A 21,074-nucleotide genomic window follows, 5' to 3' on the forward strand; every position below is an offset into this window, starting at 1 on the left:
GCCGAGCCGGACCGCGGTAGCCAGTGAGCGATTCCAGAATAGCTGTACCGGGACTAAAAATAGGAGGGTAAAGAGGGGAGGGCAGCGGGGGCTTGGGTCCGGGGGTATCATAAAGAAGCACCCCGCTGTTAAAAACTGAGCTGCCACAGCCCCGTAAAGCAATTCCTCGTCGCTTCTCTCCTGTCCAGCAGCTGCGCCGGTCCAGTGCCGGTTTAATGTTTACTTTTCCTGCTCTGAATGGACAGATCGACTTTCACTTCCCGTCCAGCCACGAATGTGGAATATCCTGCCTGCCACTGCGGCCAAACTCGGCAGAAACTCCTGACTGGCCCTATTCCCTCCATCTGCGCGCTCTGAGCGTGGAGACCCTCCATCCCGCTCAGCTCCATACGAAACACGGACTGACTCCTTCCCGGCGGGGTGTCCGTTCCCTACACTGCTCACGTTGCCCTTTTTTGTTCTTAATTCTTCCAAAATAAAAAGTTGGGAAAAAGGGGGGGGGGGGGAGGGGTTGCCTTTTGAAGTGAGCCTCAAAGCTTTCGGAAATGTGTTCCTGATATACGCTGCGCGTCAGCAGCATTTGCCTCGGTCATCTCAAAGAGCGGTGGCTGGGTCCAAGCTGCAGGGGTGCGATCTACACAGAGAAAACCCAGAGTGCATTTTCTCTGTCATGGAAATACTTTTAAAAATACATTTCTGCATCTAGTCGCAGTAGGAGAGGCTAAGGAAACATTTTATGTATTTAGCTCATCGGAAGGAAGGGAACAGCAGGAGACCAGCAGGATTCACTTTAATCACACAGAAAATGTGAAAAAACACAGGAGTCGGAGGAAAAATTATCAGTTTATTTGAATCAGTACTAGTGGCATCGTCAGGGTGGAAAGACAGGGGTGAGCAGGCTCTCATTCCACGATTTCCAGCGAAGAACCCAGGGAACAGAAGGACAATACATCCTAATCACTGTACAGTTACACAATGATCAAGGCTATTGCAGCACCGTATCATAACTGGCTGACGAGTAGACCGAGGCTATTACAACACAAGTAAAGCACTGCCTATCATGATGACCCCTGTCGATTCTGCCACTTCCCTCCACATGGCCTTGAGTTGTAGCATGGACAGAGTAGCTATATGCCATGTTAAATGGCTTTACCATCTATAAATTAAAATAAAAAACATACAAAACAATGATAATAATTCTGATTATTATACCTAAACATGATCATACTGATAGCAAAGGAATTATTCAGAAAGCACCTTAGCAGTCCAGGTTTACAAATTATTACCAAAAATAATAATCATGTCATTAACGACAATAGTAATGAACCGTAACAAAAAAAAAAGCATACTTAAATATCATATTATTACTATTGTTACCATAGCAATATCCAGTCAAGTTCTCCTAATATTACACTTCCTCCTACAGAACATGCACCTGTTATATCCAGTATGGCAGAAAGCAAGTTAGCGTGATTTTTCCCTCTCTGTACTAGGCACTGTCATGCGTCGTAGTCACCTGATAGCGAGAGCTCCTTGTATGTGGTACTTTAACCAGTAAGGTCACATGACACCAGGCCAAGAGATGAGGCTGGTGGGTGTTGGCTCGGGGGTCATGTGTTGGGCCCCTCCCATCCTAGTTGGCTCCACCCACAACTGCAGACACCACCCTCATGCTGGAATAAAATGTATTCTTGGCCAGCAGCTAAAATCAGGAACTAACTCGGTTTCTGTCATAAAAAATAAAGCAATATAAAGTATCTATATTTTGTAGAATCAAAAACAAAAGCGCTATTAATCAAAATACTAACATAGTATAATTTCATCACTGTAAATCCAGTTAAACAACAACAATAATGTCAATAACAATACAAAACCAAATGCAGGTCACCTTGAGTGTGTCTTTTTTTGACCCAAGACCTTGCTACACACTGAACTGTACAAACGTTCAGTGTGGCACTGCTCCTTTGGGCTGCGTCTATGGGAACGGCATTGCAGATCGCCCTGGCAACTGATTAAAGGACGCGGCTGGAAAAGGCGCTGTAGCTCCCCAACTTGTGAAGCATCCCCACTAGGACCACCGTCGCTGGGGCACCAGCCCACACTACGCACCACCCCTGGAAGGAACCCTATTGGGCGTGGCCTTCTCCCAGCATCGCTCAGTTGATCTAAGTGCTCCACCAGTGGCCGCCGATTGGCTGGGACTCTGTGACGGCCCCCATTTTCCGACTCCTATGAAGTTGGTCCACAAGCTCTTCGGCTCAGATGCACAATCTTCTTCTGAGAGAGCCCATGAAAACAGGGGTGGGGGGTCTAAAAGCAGTACATTCTTGCTCTTTGGTGTATTTCAGCACAAAACACAACCTCTCAGCTGCAGCTGTCTCTTCCTGGTTTCCTGTGATTAGCTCCCTCCATTAAAGCTCTTCTCCTTCTTTGGCTTCTAAAACAAGACTTTCCACACTCCTTCAGCTTATCACGCTCATGCTCCATCTTCCTACTTACATCCTACATGGCTTTTCCTCATCACCTCTCATTCCTCTTCTAGGGGAGAGGGGTCAGAGGTCAACACATCACCAATTCTCCACATTCCTCGACTAATCTACGTCTCTGACTCTATCTCTCATTTTACACCTTCCTCTGTCTTTCTTCAGAATAAAAAAAAAAACACTATCTATGTCACTATCTCACGTGCTCATAAAACGAGTACACACACGACAAAGCTCGACAGCGGCCAGGAATTTAAATCTCTGGCAAGAGAGGAACCTCCATCTGTGTCTAACGTTACAACATCACAGCCACCAGTGCAAATGTGTCTTGGCCTACAATCATGTCTATAATTGTTTCTATGGCCCGCTAAGTAATCAGCGGAATATTTCCCTCTCAGAGTAAACAGTAACCCTAGACAATGAAAACAAGATCTGAGAATGTTTCTTTCTCACTCTCCCTTTTGAAAGGGGATTAAACACCAGAGAAGCATCTCTGAATGGCCACTCCCCATAAGAAAAAGAGTTTAAGGGGAGATGGGGTTTATATTTGTCTTAAAGTATTTAATTGTGGAATCTCAGGAGGGATCCAGAGGACAATCTAGTTTGACTGGTGCTTTCCAGTCAACTGCAAGGCCATCACCACGAGACCCAACTGGGCCATGGGAGACCCCGTGATTCCATGTCGGGGTGACTGGCCCAGTTTCATCTCCCATGATGCTCCACACTGATGAAGGGGGACGGGGTAGCATTTTAGCAGATCTTTTTAGGTCCTGGGTGTCAACATTCATCAAGAAGACCACACTCAGTGACTGACTAACCGGGTATCAATCTCCACTTTTAGGAAATGACATACACAATCAAGATATGGATTTAAAAGGCACTTCCTACAGAGGTCATACACATTCCTCATGCCATACCTAAGTCTGTAAATACTGGACATGCATGCCCTGTTCAAGTCAGATGTAGCCTCACATTTTACATGTGAAGGTTTTTTTTTTGTCATATATAAGGTAGGCGGATCGAGTTACACGATAATCATATATGTCAGCTCCACATGGGGATTGGAGATACTGGGTGAGCAAATACCAGTTTTGTCGTGTCACCTTTTCTGGGAGAAGAAACAATAAATAGTGAGGAAGCAGGACCCTGGTTTGTAGGGACGGCGAGAAATGCCGCTCTGGGTGAGTTTTAAGGTGCTTCTGTAAACCCAGACTGGCGACCCGTAACTAGCGACGGGTTGGAGAGCCAGGGCGCCAGCCGCTTAACGACACGCCCTCTATACAATATGTAAACATTTGGACACAACAAGAGGCAAGGGGCGGGGCACGACACGAAAGAGTCACACGCGAGTGCGGCCACATGCCCTGGAGATGACCACCGGGAGGGACACAGGCGGGGGCGCGGAGGGTGAGTGCGTGAGTGTGAGACTCCGGGTTCCTCTGAAGTGTGGTTTCCGCATATCTCTGGGTTTCTATGTCTGTGCCTGTGTGTTTCTCTATGTGTACGAGCCGTATCCTGTGCAGGGTGGCCTTCACTCTGATACGGCAGCCCTCAGCTGCCACATGGACTATCCCAGGTACTCACTGGTCGTCTATATCTCGCGCACACCCACCCACACATACACTGTCCCCCGTGTCCCCAGTCTTGCTTCTCCCTAGATCAAGCTGCTGCTGATGTCTAGCGCCTGCTGGTACACCTGAGTCATGTCGTCCAGGTCGCCCAGCAAGGAGAAGCTGCCGTTGTCGCCCGGGGAGCCCTGCCCCCCCCGGCTCAGCTTGCCCCCGTGGAGTCCCGACACCGCCTGGAGGCCCCTGAAGCCAGCCAGCTGGAGCAGGTTCTCCGCAGAGACGCACACCCTGATGTTGGGCCGGGTGGAGGCAGGCGGCCAGTCGACCCTGCTGAAGGTGGAGCCGGTCAGGCCGCTGTCTTCAGCTACGATGCTGGAAGGGCGACTCTGGCTGCGGGAGAGGCCCGAGTCGCCGGGCGGGGGCTCCCCGGAGAGGGCAGCAGGGGGCGGGCCGCTGTAGGTGGAGTACTTCCCGTTCCGCTTGAGGATACCCTTCCTGCCGGCAAGCCGCTTTGGTTGTGAGCCCGTGGACAAGGTCAGCATGGCGCCCCCCAGCAGCTCGGCAGACTCACTGCGCTCGGGGGATGAGTAGTACCCTGATTCCCGTTGCTGACTGTTCTTCAGAATGCCTTTCTTGGGGAGGGTGGGTGCCATTTTGGTGGGTGAACCTTCAGACGGGGTGGGTTCCTCTCCCTCCTCTTCCTCCTCGTCCTCCTCCTCGCGCTCAGGACTGGAGCATACCTCTGCTCCCTGCTGGAGTAGCCCGGCCCCCAGCTGCACCTCCCCCAAACTGCTGGAACGCTGCTCGCCAAGTGGTCGGGTCTTCAGGATGCCCTTGGGTCTCTTCAAACCAGGTTTATCATCCCCATCACAAGAGGGCGCCGACCCATCCTTCTTGGACTTCTTGGAGCGCTGGTGAGCGAAGGGCGGCGGGTCGGGCCGCGGTGCCCTGGCGGACCGGGGCTCGCTGCGGCTCTGCCAGTCCAGTAGGCGAGCTAGCATGGGTGAGCCGGCGTCCCGTTGAGCCTCACAGTCGCACACGCTGTTCCTCCAGCCCCAGTTGACCCACCAGTGGTTGGCGATGTCCTCCACTGTGGCCCGCCGTTCTGGGTTCACCATCAGCATCCAGCGGATCAGCCCGCGGGCGTCTGCGGGGAGCAGCAAAGCCCAGATGACATCCTGCACCTTTCCTGTACTACACAGCTTTACTGCTCTGATTTTTGGCTGAGAAACTGAAACACCCACAGATACCCAGGGGTGCCAAAAATGGGGGGGGGGGGGGGGGGGGTGCGAAGGGACCCTAAATAATTAGGAACATAATATGATTGGTCTTGGTTGGTGGCCCAATACAATATGCTTTCATGGGGCCCAAAATATCTAACGTTTCTTTTCGTTTGCCCCATCTTGCTCTCCATGACCCAGATGTAAGTGAGCGCGAGCTTGATAGTGAAGGGCAGCCACCTGCAGCGGCACCCATGGAGCTGGGGGTTAGGGGGCTGGATCAAGGCCTCAAAACTACAACCATCCAGTCACAGGCACAGAGGTTTATCCCACTTGCCACATGCCGCTCCCAAAACAAAATGAAACCATAGCTCCACTTGGTTTTGAACCAAGAACCTTTGTTAGACGAATGTGATAACCACTACACTATGGAAACCAAAGCCTGCTCCTAACAATAACTATTCATATGAGCATATGCATATTTAGAGTTGCTTAAGCACATACATACTACACATTACATACTACACAAGTATTACAAGCGCCTGTTCGCTTCCAGGTCACTTTTCATGACCTCTGTAATACCTACTGCTTGCTTCATTTGAGTTTTTTTACAGATGGTCTTACAAAGAGAACATGCCAGAATCAAAATCAGAACAAGTCTGAACAGATTTAAATGAGCTGGGAGAGACAGGAAAAGCAGACGGTCTGCGGCATGTGGGGGCAGGGACGGCAAAAGAATTCTGCCGATTTCCATCTGCGGCCTGCTGATTAGATAGTGAGGTAGACTTCAGGCCTGCTTCCTGGGGGGAAGCCCACACCGTGCCCACCGCTTCCATGACCCAAGGCCTTCCCACAAGTTTCTTATTTAGGACACAAAGTTTTGTTTTTTGTCTGCTTTTTGTCTACTGGGCATTAACTGTTTGGTATCTTCACAAGGTGTTTTACTTTATGATGAATTTCTTCACCTCCAGATAAAGGTTCATCTTAAGAGCTGATGTTTTCCCCAAAATATATTATAATTTTGTATGAGTAGCTTGACACAAAAAATACTGATTTAAATTAAACCCAATGAAGAAACCAGTAAAACGCCTGGAAAGTGAATAAAAAGTACCAGTTCTACTTAAAAAAGCACAACAAATTCACTGCTAGGGGTTATCACTGACTGGGAGGTCTTGGTTCTCAGCTTCTCAAAGTGTAATTAAAGATAGGACTCAGTGTTTTTAACCCTGTGCTTCGGGTTCTTAAAGCTGTAGCCCTCTGTACCCTCGGTTTCCGATGGGGAGCCAGGCGTATACGTGTCTAGCTGTTAGTTTTGGCAGTACGGCTCACCTGACGACTGGGTGGGTTCTCGATACTCGCCGTTGCTGATCTGGCGGATGAGGGTCTTGTGATTGCCTCCATCGAATGGCATGGTCCCATAGACGAGGGTGTACAGCAGTACTCCCAAAGCCCAACTGTCAACCTGAAAAGACAGCGAACGTCGTGTTACCTGAAGTCCATCTCTGCTGGGTTCTATTTTGTTCGTTGTTTCTCTCAATGGACTGAAACGTCGAATCACCCTGCTCTTGTTGACATTTTATATTCGATTTTACTGTAAGGCAGTTGTCAGAATCAACATCTCGACTGACTTTGCTGTTGCTGTCTAGCCACCTGTAATTCATGAACTGTTCCACAGGGGGTGCTCTACCTTTGTCAGTCGCTTGGTAGTCGCATACCGACGTCGCCAGATTATTCGCTATGCTACAGGTGAGCAAACCCCCCACCCCCCACCTCGCTGGGCTGAGATTGTGTGAACGGCTTTTAGACAGACTGTTCACAGTGGGAGTTTCCTTGATTTGTTGGCTTGCACGGGAATTACCAGGAAGCGGCTGCATTTTCTCCTCACTCCTGGCCTTATCTGCAATTCGGGGCTTTTCCCACTAGCCCCGCAGTAAATCATGGTAAATTAATTCAATATTTCCTGATTTGCTCTGTGACAGATTAACTTGGAAAACGACATAATCTGGAAATGTCTATGGAACATGTATAGTCATTGGGAATTTATTATGACTAATATACGGATCTATAAATCATTTCTTTGACCTTCCAGGTGGACATTCTCATTTGGTTGAGCTGTCAGACAAGAGCAACTCACTCTCATCTCTCAGCTACCAGACATCAACAACTTTGACAGCAACGTGAACAGCAGGGGAAGACAGTGGTATTAGTCACTGGCATCACCACAGGTCTGCACTGGTACCTCTGGGCCATGGTACGGTCTCCCGTTGACTATCTCGGGCGATGCGTAGAGCGGGCTGCCGCAGAAGGTCTGCAGGAGCTTGTCTTTGTGGTAGAGGTTGGAAAGGCCAAAGTCAGCAATCTACACAAGAGTGAGCAACGGAAAAAGGGACAAATTCTCAGTGACCTCTCAGCTCCATGAAAGACATTAATACTCAGAACGCCCCCCCCCCCCAGCACGTTAGCACATAATTCTCATCCTGCCAACATCTCCTGATCCCAGCCCATCCTGTTGGGCACACATCCTGTTCCTGAGTGTCTACTGCCTGTCCCCCTCTTGGGGTTTTTTCATATGACCCGTATCGCCCTCTCCCAGCAATCCCCCCCCCCCCCCCAATATTTCCTGCTGGTTGACAGTCGGGGACACTGACACGGATGATCTGTGTTGCCAAAATCATCCTCAGGAGCGCAGCGTTTCAGCCGAGAGACTCGCAACCACACACGCCTCAGAATGTGGTCTTACCTTTATATTACAGTTTTCATCCAGTAGCACATTTTCCAGTTTCAAGTCCCTGTGCACCACCCCATTCTGGAAGGAACCAAAACAGACTTAGCAGTTGGATATGATGTGCAGGATGTTAACAGGCCAGATGACTTCCACCAAAGGAAACCGGTGCTAGGTATTGGCCGAACAAATCTCAGGGAGAAGGAAGGACATCACCGAGCAGGCAGTGAAGTTCTACGAATCTGTATTTCATTTTCGGAAAACAGACCGCATGCATCTCTATGATGTCATCAGTGAGGGCTCTTGATTTACCCACAAGTGTGTCACATAAACCAAGTCTTTTTAATTGAATCCAAAAATGAACAATGTTTTCCCAACAGATGCAGGTTGTGAAAGTCATTAGCATGTGGGCTATAAGATCGGGCTTTGGATGAAGAAACCCCAACGACCGCAGGCCTGCACAGCATGTTTTTAGTCAGCTTTTTGTATGCACGGTGCCTCATAAACACTACGTCCTCCCTTTAGCCGCTCGTGGTAACTCCCCAAGCCCTGGTATGTAGGCTGTGCTGGATGGATCAATGACATCACCCACTCCCCAGCTGGGAGGACCTGGGCCGGCCCAATTCGCCCTGGGGATCCGGGTGTTTCCAGAAACTGATTTAGTCACAAGGCAGCCGGGATTTGATAGCTTGTGAGAAAGATCTGTTTGCCCTTTGACAGTGAGATGCAGTTCGTCCACTGCTCCTTAGTGTGGGGGCAGCTGGCACGTCACACTGTACGCAATTTTGACCTGTTTTGCTTCTCGTTGCCTAGAGTTAGCCATGCGTAACTAGCAAAGCCCCTCACATTTCGCAGTGTCGTCATGTCGGTGGTTTAATATGAACCTGTTGGAAATCGGCAGCCCATTGCTCCGTTCGGCTCTGGGATTCGCACCTGGGTACAGTGGTCACCTCACCTTGTGACAGTGATGAACCGCGGAGACGATCTGCCGGAAGAAGTGTCGGGTCTCCCTCTCGCTCAGACGGCGCCGCTCGCTGATGTAGTCGTACAGCTCACCCTTGCTGGCGTACTCCATCACGATCACTATCTTGTCCTTGTTTTCAAACACTGCAGAGGGAGCAGAAGGGGGCCGACAGGTCAGCTGCAGCCAGTGAGGCGAAAGGGAGTCCAGCTTGACGTTTCTGGAACCTCAAGGATGGGCAGAGATTGTTCCTGATTGTTTCGCTGCATCTAAATTAGTGTGTCTAACTCAGAGATTTGGATGCTCCATAGTACAGAAGCTGATGTGTCATGCACCCACCCCAAGCAGCAGGACCGTTGGCGTCGCTTGTGATGTATGACGGCACGAGGCACAGTTGGCCAGATGGTCATTCTGTCGCACGTCCCTCAGGCTGCCGTGAGGCAACTTCACTCATCCCACTCAAACCTCAACACCTCATGGGTCACATGCAGCTTACAGTCTGGCCCACGTCAGACTACAGGCCCAGTCACACTTCCTGTACTGATAAGACTAAACCACCCAACTACAAATTCCTTTTGTGCTTTATATAATTAGATCTGATGTCAGTGAATCAGCATGTGCATCACTAATGCCTGAGCGTGGACTACCTAGAGCCGACCTTCCAAACGTCAGAACAGAGTTTGCTTTGTGGTTCCAACCAAGGCACCAACCCTTCCTCTCCAGAAGCGACTTCCCCGGAGTCACTAGGGGTTTGGGCTGAGGCAGATTCCCAGCAACTAAGCCGCAGACGAGTCCCAGCAAGTCGGTCCTTTGCGTGGGCAGGTGGTCTCGACCGTGACCTGCCCTGCTGCTGATGCAATATTACCTAGCTAACGCAATGCATGCCAGGTACTGCTGTAAGTACAGACTGTTTTGTTACTTTCCCATTTGTTTTCAGAGATCGGCTCCAGATCACTATAATTAGGACGCGGATGCCGTGCCCGCTGATCCTGGGTCAGCCTCGCTGCTCCGGGCCTCACGCTTGTTCATTCCCTCTGAGCTTTTAAGTGGGAAGTATTTCTGTGCAAGCATGTTAAATCGATTGGCCTGGGCTAGTACCAGTTGGGCCACAGTTGTTTCAGCTTGGTCTTAGTATGTCTCTTTACGCAGTTTTTTTGCCAAGTTGCCCTTAAGTTTAGTCAGGCCTGAATTCTTTCCCTTCACTTATAACACTTTTACAGCAAGATTACATTTTGGCTTTTCATTCGGCAGTTTCGTTCTGAACAAAGGGTTCTGGGGCTGGGTTATGAGGCTAAGAATTACCCTTCAAGTGACAGACAGTCCACTTAAAACACTTGTGACACGCAGAATCAACACAGACCGAAAACAGGAAGAAAATGTTTATGCATCTGTTTCTGTTTCCCCACGAAAAAGAAAGAAGAAAATAACTAATAAGAGTGTTGACAGAAGCACATATCGGACTTTATGGAGTCCACCCCACAACACAAGCCACTGGAGATTCAGGAGAGAAAAAAAATGCTGACTCAGAAGATGGCAGACAGAATGGTCTCCAAAGCCTCATTTAAAAGGGGAGTTCCCTAATCCCACTCTGAAAAACATACACGAATGGCTGTGTTATAATTGAGCCACGAAACCCGGTGGAAGGCAACTGTTCTCGATGACCGCTTAGAGGTATAGACTGCAGCTCTGAGCGCTCAAGCTCTGCCTTTCTAAGTCCAGGTTAAATGATAGCGATGGCTGGAGAGGAGGAGACCACCACCCCCACCCCCCCAACAGCAAGCCGGCCAACACATGGTACATCAGAGGAATGCGCCGGCTTGCAGGTCCACATAGAGGTCTTACATCATCAGTGGAATCAATGCGCCGGGAGGTGGCTCCGAATACAGGCTTGGAGAGGGGGGGCAGTGTGTGTGTTTGTGGGGGGGGTCAGAGAGTGTGATTCCCGGCTGGGCTGCTGTAAATGTCAACACATGTCTGGCTGGGAGATCAAGACGAGGCCGAGATGAAGAAGAGACCCCTTTGATGTGTGGACCCCCCCCCCCATCCACCCAACCTCCCCACCAAACGGAGCCAAAACGCAGACTCAAACACACGCCACACAGTCACGCACGGAGTGAGGAGACGCGTGGACTCGCCTTAACCAACAGCTCTATTTAAAAAACGTTCAAATGCTCTATAAACATACACACACCCTACTTAAAATGAACGTGCCCTTAAAAACTGCCAAATATAACTTCGACACTTTCCATGCACTCCCCAAGGCACAAAACTTAGGAAAACATACATATGTGCTAAATATTTATACGTAGCCTATTAATTTAGCTTTGTGATGTTTTATCATAAGTGCGACAGAAATTTGTACAGCATAAAGGTAGAACATCTGGATGAAGTTAGGGGTGGTCTTTCTCATAGGCAGACTGACCTTCATAGATGGAGATGATGTGAGGGTGTCTGAGGGAGGACATGATTTCAATCTCACGGCGGATGTGCACCATGTCCTGCTCATCCTTGATCCGGTCTTTACGGATGGATTTGATGGCCACCTGGGAGGAAAAGATAGGAGGAATCATGACTGCATGCGTCTGCACACAGCCAGACAACCGGAAATCCACGCTGGTCCTCTACCGTTGACTATCAGCATAGTATTATATAAGGATCCTGTCACACTTATGTGATCTTTAACAGCTTTGGGGTGCATTTTTTGAGGAAAAGCAGAGAAACAGACATGAACCAAAGGGCTAGAATCTTCTTCCCAAGCATGTTCACATGGGTCTGAGATGAGCCAGCACACAGCAATCCAGACTAATGATCTTGTTTGGTGTCATCTCCCCAAGCGTGCCACATACAGCCACGCCAATAATAAAAAGACCGGGGGAGGGTACGCAGCGTCCTAGCAGATGACCTCACCATATTATTACCTAAGCTTTACAGGTAGCGAGAGGCAGGTGAACCTTTGTTGGAGCTGCTGTCAACGCCCTGATCCTAGTGTAATAGGTAGATCGGGTACTGCATCAGGGGTATGGCTGCCAGACGTGTCGCTGTAATGAATACCCGGATGAGTGTACCGGTACTGTGCCGAGTCTACTCCCACGAAGCCGTCTTTGTCCGCAGATAACCCAACAGGGCGCCAAACTCATCTGGAAGTGTCAACACAGCGACGTCATGCAGCTCATTTTACTGCGGTCTTAAAGCCGCCTGACAGATTTAGTATGATGCTCGAAGCAGAAAGTAGGACTATTAGTGTTATTATTCTTGCTTTCTCTGCTGCTAATTCCAAAGTTCGGGCGGTAGCTATGATAAATGCAGTATTAGCTATTGGGCAGTGCTCTGGATTCTAATTCCAGACCAAAAATCTGCTCTTCAGAGCCAGTGACTCCCAATAAAAGCGCCACATTCATCATTCAGTCTAACCACAGACTACTGACTCCCCCATCCCACAAATGTCTGTTGTGACGTAAGCAGACTAACCACGGTACCCATGGTTGGACCTCATACCAACCCCATGCTAACCATGCTTGCGGAGATGTGAGCTTAGTCAAGAAGAGCACAAGATTTCAGCGGAATAATTTCACCCAGTTCTGGGTGTTCAGAATAAATATGAAGGAAGTCACCTAGTGCAGATGGGAAATGTGCATGATGTCTCTTAATCACCTGACATGGACAAGAATTATTTAGAATACTGATGTATCACGTCACCCCATGCATGCGAGAAGTGTTCCGGATGCCTGGATATCAAGTCACCCTACATGGACGAGAAGTGTTTAACATGGCTGTGGAGTGAGTTTGTCAGTCTGGCAGGTTATAGCACTCATACCCTGCATGTCTATCATACACAGTAGTCAAATTGAGGAAATCACAACCATAAAACTGTTTTAAGAGCAAAAGAAGGCTTTCCACCTTGAAAACCTTGACGGTGAATTTGCAACTAGAAGAGAGATCCTTGTTTCATGATATTCAGGGATCTATGGTATCCAGAAAGGATATTCTGAGTTCTGAGATAACCAGAAGTGAGTCTTTTAGCTTGAGTCACAGGGTTTCTTTATTTTTTACAAAAGTGTACATTGTCTTATTAAGTTGGTTTTTATTTAATCACATGTCATAGCTCCAACGTAGCCCATTCAGTCTAACAGCTGTACGTCCAATTACCACACTCACCCAAACTCAACCCAAACCCTCGAGGGTCCGTGCACAGACAAACTACAAAAGCCCAACGTACAAAGACACACAGCGGCTCAGGCCTAATCATTTATAGATGAGCCTCTGGAACTAATTTGAGAAGCTAGACAAAGAGAGAGAGAGAGAGAGAACGAGAGAGGAAATAAGGAAGGAGATTAACAATAGACACAAACAAGATGACAAGGGGTAAAGGTAAAAGGGTGCTGTAAATAATTCAAGCTCTTCTAGATGACAAAAAAAAGCAGGGAGAGATGACAGATTGGATAGGAGGGAATGAGACCAGTAAAGAGTCAGTGAAGTGCAGACACACAAAGTCAATGCTCCTGACATGTGCTTTATGGATCAAGTTCCCAGAGGTTGGAATGGTATGAACCAACAGTACAGAACTAGACTAATGACCAAGAGGTTGCAGTCCCAGCCACTAGGATAACTGTGAACTCAGGGTGAGGATTATGTGATTCCTGCACACAACTACTGTTGTGGCTACTGCAGGGTCCCCCTGGTCCCCATGTGGGCAGTGGTGTCTTAATGGTCAGTGAAGCACGCTTGTAATTATAAGATTGCTGGTTCAAATCCCTGACCAGCAAGGCACCACTGAGGTACCCTGAGAAAGGTACCGCCCCCAAGCACTGCTCCCCAGGCACTGAATTAGCTGCCCCCTGCTATGTCATGATGTCACATATGGGTTCAATTCAGAAGACACATTTCATTGTTGTGCACTGTGTGCTGTGGTGTGTCAACAATGACCACTGATCACCTAATTCGAAATTCTACTGACCTTCCAGAATCATCAGACGCCCTGATGCTTGAACCATGCGCCAGTTGGCACGAGCCCCCAGCCGTAACTTCTGCCATTAAGCAGAGTGGCCACCGCTGTCAGACACACAAAGAGCTGCTTTGTCTACCTCTCTTCCCAGGTGTGGTTTTACATGTGGGCTGTTGGAGACAAAAGGCCGGACGTGCCTCCACAGGGGCCCAACGTGCTCCACAGGGGCCCAACGTGCTCCACCTGTTCTCAGGTCACTCCAAAATTGGATCATGAAAGACCCAAGCAGACAAGAGTGTCGGTTTGGTTTTAACATTCGTAGGGAGCAAATCGGCCCGAAACCCCCCTCTCCTACAAACACATATGGTAGCTCCCGGACTACTGACAGGGACACGCCCCTACCATCCACACCCAAATCTACACCCAGAAGGCAGGTCCCTCATCACTCACATCACGCAATTTGCATGTGCTAAGCAAATAACTAGACTCTCTGCTGCACCTTTAAATGATGTCATGTCTCTATTAATACTTTTACTATAGACTTCATCTTCCACACATGTGTTGACTAGAAGGAGGAGTGTGAGCTCTTAGATATCTGAGGAGATGATCTGGGTAATGAATTCATTAAATGAAAAGAGGAGTAGTACGCATCTCTGGTCACATCAGTCTTTTGTGTTATAGGTCAAACACCTCCCTTTTCATATGTTGGGTCATGAATGATATAGTGATGTGAACTCATTATCTCATCATAAAATATTGCCCCCCTCCAAGCCCCCCCCCCCCCCCACAACAATCTCACATTCTTCCCAAAGTTTTTTTTTTTTTACCTCTCTGCAGTTTCACAGGATATTAACTTTCCATACAGTTTTCATTTCCTGCTGAAAATGGCCTTTCATATGTCATTATCCACTTAAAGAGTGACTGTCACCTTTTTTTTAAACTGGGTTCCTCCAATCACACGCATGCGCACACGTTCACACAGAGGTATATGCATGCACGCAAACAGATACATGCGCCTAACACGTGCACACGCACAAAGGCATACACCCATGTGCTCCGGTGCCCTTCCTCGCCTGCAGCTCCCTTGCCTCCAGGTGTCCGGTCAGTAATACATCCAATCAGGCTGCTTGGTTGCATTCTCTAACATGTGACCCATGTCTCTGCACTGGGCTGCTCTCATGTAAGCATACAGACAGCTTATGAACTTGTTTTCATTTCTGTAGTACCTCTTGGAAGAGCTCTTGTGCGCACACACACACACACAAACGCGTGCACACACATACACGAAATCTGCTCCAGATGCTCCGGATAATTCTGACCAATTTGGGTTAACGCTGAACTCCGAGGCATTCGCTGCTAACGGCGCTGGCTCCATCCTATGGGCTATTTTTGGGCCTTGAAGACCGTTTAACCGATACCCCCACCGCTACCCACAAAATATTTGAGGCACACAGCTTGACGTGCATCTGGTTGGAGAGTGCGGCCATTTTAACCGGCGACGCACCGTGACACGAGCCGTCTTCCTCACAAGGCATTTTCACACCACTGGAGCCTCAGGCTTTTCTTTTTCCCCCGACAGCCGTTCGGCTCCCCGGAGGACCAGGGAGGCAGGAAGCGGCGTTGTCTGTTTTCCAGATGATCTCCTCCCAGTTTCCCTGCATGATATATCCCTGACCGCTGGCCGTATCGCTCTAGCAGCCATGCAATGTCATCTTTAACACAAACACTGCTGTCCGTCAACCCGGCCAAAGTTTCCAGCCACACCATTGACCTGGAAACAAAATGTGTGTGTCTTACCGATTTATGGAGTTCCTTGGCCAATTTGCCACTCCATTAACTCTAAGATTAATTGTCTCTATTAATTAGCATGGTGTTTTTAAACTACAGGGGTGACACTGTTCCCACCCACCCCCTACGACCATTAAATCATTAGTGCTATAAAGTGGCATAAATAACTGGAAACTCCAACATCACGGGCACCATTGCTTGCAAGTGCCAGACATGGCAGAGGTACGTGCTGAGCTAGCAAGCTTCTCCTCAGCATACCCCAGTCATGGAAAGTTCCTGTTGCCCTGCCAGACAAGTAAGTGGGAGTGAAATTCTGCAGCACGTGGATATATTTTACCTCACTAGGTGGGCATTCACGTTCGGTACCCATACGCCCAACATCAACAAGACAACACCACTCAGTACAGCGAACACCCCTGATCGTGCCAATCGAAGTTGACTTTGAATGGGGGAATTCCCCGGTTGCGGTTCGGATCCGTCCTAAAACCGCCACTTTGGCAGAAAGCAGAATGACAGTCAAACTGAAAGGCTGAAGGTTCCTCGGTCAGCTCTGCAAGAGGCACGGCTGTGCAAACAAAATTGTGAACTGGACTGGGCCAATAAATTATTCAGCAGTACCAAAATATAACCAGTCACAACACACCCTGTTGTCTAATAAACAAAATGACTGCACCAGTGATAGCCCACATGTTGATGACTGGAGAAACCATGTGGTCACCAAGGCTGCATGCCTTCCTGAGTACTGACTGAAACGGTCTTGTAGATTATAACCACGGGCTTGCTGGACCAGACAGGATGCCTCACCATGACATTAAGGGCACATTTAATCATCTCACTTTGACATCCATTTAGACATCTTACTCAGGCACAAAAGATCCACACAGCGAACAGCAGACTAGACGAACTTACTCATGACTGCACTTTGATGGAAGCTTCTCTGATTCCTTAACACGTGTCTGTCATGCACCTTCACGCGGAGGAACGTGCATGCTGTTTAACAACGATTACCTACGATCATAATAATTTCCTTATGGAGGGTTCAGGTACGGTATAAAGGGGCGGTACACTGGCACCTTACCTCTCGCCCCGAGTGCCTCTCGATGGCCTTCTTCACTTTGCCGTAGGTTCCTTTGCCGAGGGTCTCCAGCAGCTCGTAACGGTGTTTCAGGTTGTGTTTGTGATTGTGCTTCTTGACGGCCGACCCCCACCTGCCGTCGCGGGCCGCCGGTGCCTCGGAGGGTTTCTCCAGGCAGCAGTATCGCGTGGGGCTGCGCACCGACTCGTCCCCGTTACGGGACAAGCGCTGGGGCGACGCACAGGCTGGCTCCATCTTCACGGAACCCGACATGTTCTGCTACACTATATTTAATACTTTAGCACAGTCGCGATAGCGAGAATATTTTAAAATAATAATAATAATAATAATAATACAAATAAATAAATAATAAATAAGAACGAAAAGGCGCTGTTTGAGATAAATATGCGGGACTTAATGTCACTGTACCATTTACTTCACTTGGCGTCTCTTTCCTTTGTTATTGCCGCTGCTCAATTTGAGTATTACAACCCTGATCATGGCCAATACTGCACTTTTACTGTCGGCGTTTAAAAAAAATAAAAATAAAGAATATCAGTGTATACGAGATAAATGATCATTTATCATAAGTATTAGGAATATTTATTAAAGCCAATTATGGCTGTATAACATATATACTATTATCCCAGGGCTAAATTAAAGGTTTCAACTTGGGAAACGGCTCAAACGATCAACCAGCTGTACTCCGGCTTTCTGGGCAACGCGTCCCTGCGTATGCAAAGGATCCAGGAGAAACATTAACGATCGCGAAAAGGCATCATCTTAACACAGTGAAAATCAGCCTTATTCTTCCCCTTATCGCCCAGGAGCATGACGTCCCGTCCCCACCGCAATCCCCCGGACGCTGCGCAGCGTAATCTACAGTAAAAAAAAAAAAAAAAAAAAAGGTATCTATTTTCATATACTCAAAAGCACAGAACGGAAACCTTCATCCTCACTGCCTCCGGAGAAAGCAGCCACGAAGCCGGCTTTCTGAACGCGGATGACCCTCATTTTGTCGCCGGACCGGCCGTAGCGTCAGCCAGCGGTGCCCTGTCTATGGTGCGTGTGATCCATGGCCAGGCGCTGCTCGGAGGTGCTCGGTGTTCGGCTCGGGGTAGCTGAGAAGCTCTGCCTGCTGCCATGGCCATTATACTCCCCTTCTCCCGGACCCTCTTCTCTCTTTCTCTCTCTGGTCTGGAGGGCTGTGAATAAGGAATGCGAGCTGCATGGGGCTGGAGGAGGAGTCACTCTTCTCTCCTCCCCCCTTCTCATTTTCATTGTACCATTTTTTTCCTGGCTGCACCTTTCGCTTCTCCCCTCGTGCGTTTGAGCTACAGAGGAGGGATCCTCAACCTTCTCGGAAACAGCTTCCTAAATACTTAATCGACTAACTGATCTAAACTCGAATTTGCTGAAAGGTGGGAATGGTTGTGATAGCCGCTGTAATACGCGGGGGGTGGGAATGTCACCTTTCCCCCACACCGAAACTCACCTCCGAAATTGCAAGCTTAAAACCAGATCGCCAAGTGAATGCGTGTAAATTAACATCTTCCTGTGATTTTCTGATTTTAGATGCGTCGAACAAGAATCCAAAGTCTAAAAACGAGGCTCCACACTCGGCAAGCGGCATCCTTAAAATTTTCAGCGCAACTTTCACTTTTAACCAGCCAAGCATAACAAGGATAAGGGTTGTTGCATGACTATATGGATAATGCACTAATGTCTATGAAGTTTGCGTCCAACAGTATGTACTAATGAAATGGAATTTTATTTGTAGTCTGAAAATCAATCCTGCGGTCACTGGTGAAAGACGTGGTTTGGAGTGACTACTCAAACAGATTTTCTTCTGTAAATACATGACTTTATAACCCGTATACTGTGAAAGTGACCCTTGCTTTCGAAAGAAATAACAAATGCATTTTTTTGTTTTTTGGCTGTTAGTCACTATGTTACCTTTAAGCGACACGTAGCGTTTCTTGCTCTGACAAGGCAATGGGGACCTTCTTCCGCGAGATCAATATCACCTTCTCCGCGTCAATATGCTCTGCAGTATTGTGACATCTCTGCTGCCTCCTAGGGAACTCACATCATCTTACAGCACTCGCTCCTCCCCCACCAAAACACGCAGCGCTATTAATGGGATTTCAACCATTCATTCTAACTTATACTGGTCAGGATGCCAGCCTACCCCAGATAGCAGAGGGCACAAGGCTTAGTTATACCCTAAAGAGGATGCCAGCCCAGTACAGGGCAAATGCATGCACACACTACTATTAGAGTAATCGGCAATATAGAAATGGCGATTCACCTAACGGCAATTCTTTGGACTGCAGGAGTAAACCGGCATACCCAGGGTAGTCACGGGCGGAAGGCGCAAAATTCACACATCCATGAGGTGACGGGGGGATTCGAACCCTAGAGGTGCGAAACAGCAATGCCACGAGGCAGAAAACGAATGGGTGGATTTATTTAAGGACTCAACTGCAATATAATTATCCCATTTATCGTTTCAGTGCCTGACTGGTAGTACAGCCAGCCAAAATCGATCTGTGTTCTGGGCTTTGGCAGAGAAAGTGAGGAATTCTAAGTCACTGATGCACCTTTTTTTTCACCTTTACCGCTGCCAATTACATCACTGACAGCAAACGCAAGCCGAACCATCAGCTCCACATTCCTGCGCCTTCAGAATGTTCAGAATGTGAATGCTGGTGCACCTACATCGTCATCATCATCATCATCATCATCATCATCATCATCACAGAGCACGTGCTTTCTGGGGCAGCACTCACCAACACCACCCTCGCTTGTATCTGTCGTTTAGACCCATGATACCGTTACCGTGATCATTGCGACTGGAAGGTGATACTGAATTTTACTTAGTTCGTGCTCATGGGCGGAGGTAAGTAGGATGCAGGTTTTTTGCCCCCCGAGTGCAAACATCAAACTCCGCCTATGTTCATGCTGCGTGAGTTCTTGGCTTGTCAGCTTGTTCCGTATTGGGAACAACTGACTGATCATTTGTCTAACAGGGATTGTAGAAGCACTTAAAGAAAGTAGTGCCTTGGTTTGCATTTTTCACGTTTCTCATGTTTGCGTGTTGAAACCTTGGAGCGCTTTGAAGAGCTTAACGCGTCCCCTATTGGACATATATGGAACTACACCAAGTTCCCGTGTTACACTGGCAAACAAAAGGGCTTTGATATGAATAAACTATGCATTTTTGAGGTGTGTTATCCATATCTCATATGTTTTGTATCAGTGCATACTACAAATCCTGGAGTGCTCCTGGAGTGCCCTTGTCACATTATCAAGCTCTTCACAGCGCCTGCAAGAAAAGCTCACTGGGAAACAATCCGCACATCCCCGGACGCGCTGCCAGAAACTGAGCGTTTCGCTGTGAACATTCCCAGTGTTGTGCTGCCGCCTAGTGTTTCGTAAGAGAGACGTTTTTTTTTTGTTTTTTTTTTTTGTAGCACTTACTTTACAGTGGTGCTTGAAAGTTAGTGAACCCTTCAGAAGTTTCCATATTCCCCCATAATTATGACTTAAAACATCATCAGAAGCAGGTGAGGAGAACATAACTGAACAAACGAGACAAAATATACCTGGTCATTTATTTATAGAGGGAAATGAACCAATGTTACAAATCTGAGCTGCAAAAGTAAGTGAACCTTTGCTTTTAGTATTTGATGTGCCCCCCCTTTTGCAGCAAATAAACATATCTGGTATATCTTCATCAGTGCTGCACACCGGCTTGGAGGGATTTCAAGATTCAAGAGATTTATTTGTCACATACAATACACCATGCAGTGAAATGTATCTCTGTGTCGCCCTTATATGGCTGTGTAGGAATGGAAGACAAAAAAGGAAAAAAGGTAAGAAGTAGGAATAAAAGAAAAAAAAAGAGAGAAATTACAATATTATGCATGAGTGCAAAATCTGAAAAATATGAAATAGTGCAAAATTTGCAGTCAGTGCATTTTTAGTGCAAGCGTACATAGTGTACAGCAAGGAGCAGAGTTAGTCTGCGTTGAGGAGCCTTATGGCCTGGGGGTTTTAGCCCATTCCTCCATACAGAATTGCCTAAACCCAGGGAGGTCACTGGTTTTTCCTCAAAATGAACTGTCCAAAACCTTTATTTTATTCTTCCCCAACCAATCTTTGGTAGAATGACTTGGGGTCGTCGTCTTGCTGCATGACCCAGTTCCCCTTGAGATGTAGTCCACAGATAGACGTCCAGACGTTTTCCGTTAGAATTTACTGGTACAATTCAGAATTCATTGTCCCGTCCACAATGGCAAGCTGTCCCGGC

General features: G+C 48.0%; 1 protein-coding gene across 1 annotated transcript; it reads right to left on the reverse strand.

Annotated features, from left to right (window-relative positions):
• Positions 1-831: 831 nt before the first annotated feature.
• On the reverse strand, positions 832-18,794 carry LOC111833300 (NUAK family SNF1-like kinase 1). The gene is made up of 8 exons (XM_072699836.1): positions 18,716-18,794; positions 16,763-17,964; positions 11,377-11,497; positions 8,949-9,100; positions 8,012-8,077; positions 7,511-7,630; positions 6,601-6,733; positions 832-5,198 (listed from the first exon to the last, which is right to left on the reverse strand). Exons 2-8 carry the CDS (start codon positions 17,030-17,032, stop codon positions 4,138-4,140), a joined length of 1,923 nt encoding a protein of 640 aa, XP_072555937.1. The 5' UTR covers positions 17,033-17,964; positions 18,716-18,794; the 3' UTR covers positions 832-4,137.
• Between the last annotated feature and the right edge of the window lie 2,280 nt (positions 18,795-21,074).

This window comes from Paramormyrops kingsleyae, chromosome 1 (genome assembly GCF_048594095.1).
Source record: "Paramormyrops kingsleyae isolate MSU_618 chromosome 1, PKINGS_0.4, whole genome shotgun sequence".
NCBI lineage: Eukaryota > Metazoa > Chordata > Actinopteri > Osteoglossiformes > Mormyridae > Paramormyrops > Paramormyrops kingsleyae.

Coding starts and splice junctions, on each gene's coding strand:
- LOC111833300 (XM_072699836.1), bottom strand. CDS start 17,032: ATGTCGGGTTCCGTGAAGATGGAGCCAGCCTGTGCGTCGCCCCAGCGC. Junction 7,631..8,011: donor ATGAAAACTGTAATATAAAG/GTAAGACCACAT, acceptor ACTCTTGTGTAG/ATTGCTGACTTTGGCCTTTC. Junction 5,199..6,600: donor AGAACCCACCCAGTCGTCAG/GTGAGCCGTACT, acceptor TGCTCCCCGCAG/ACGCCCGCGGGCTGATCCGC.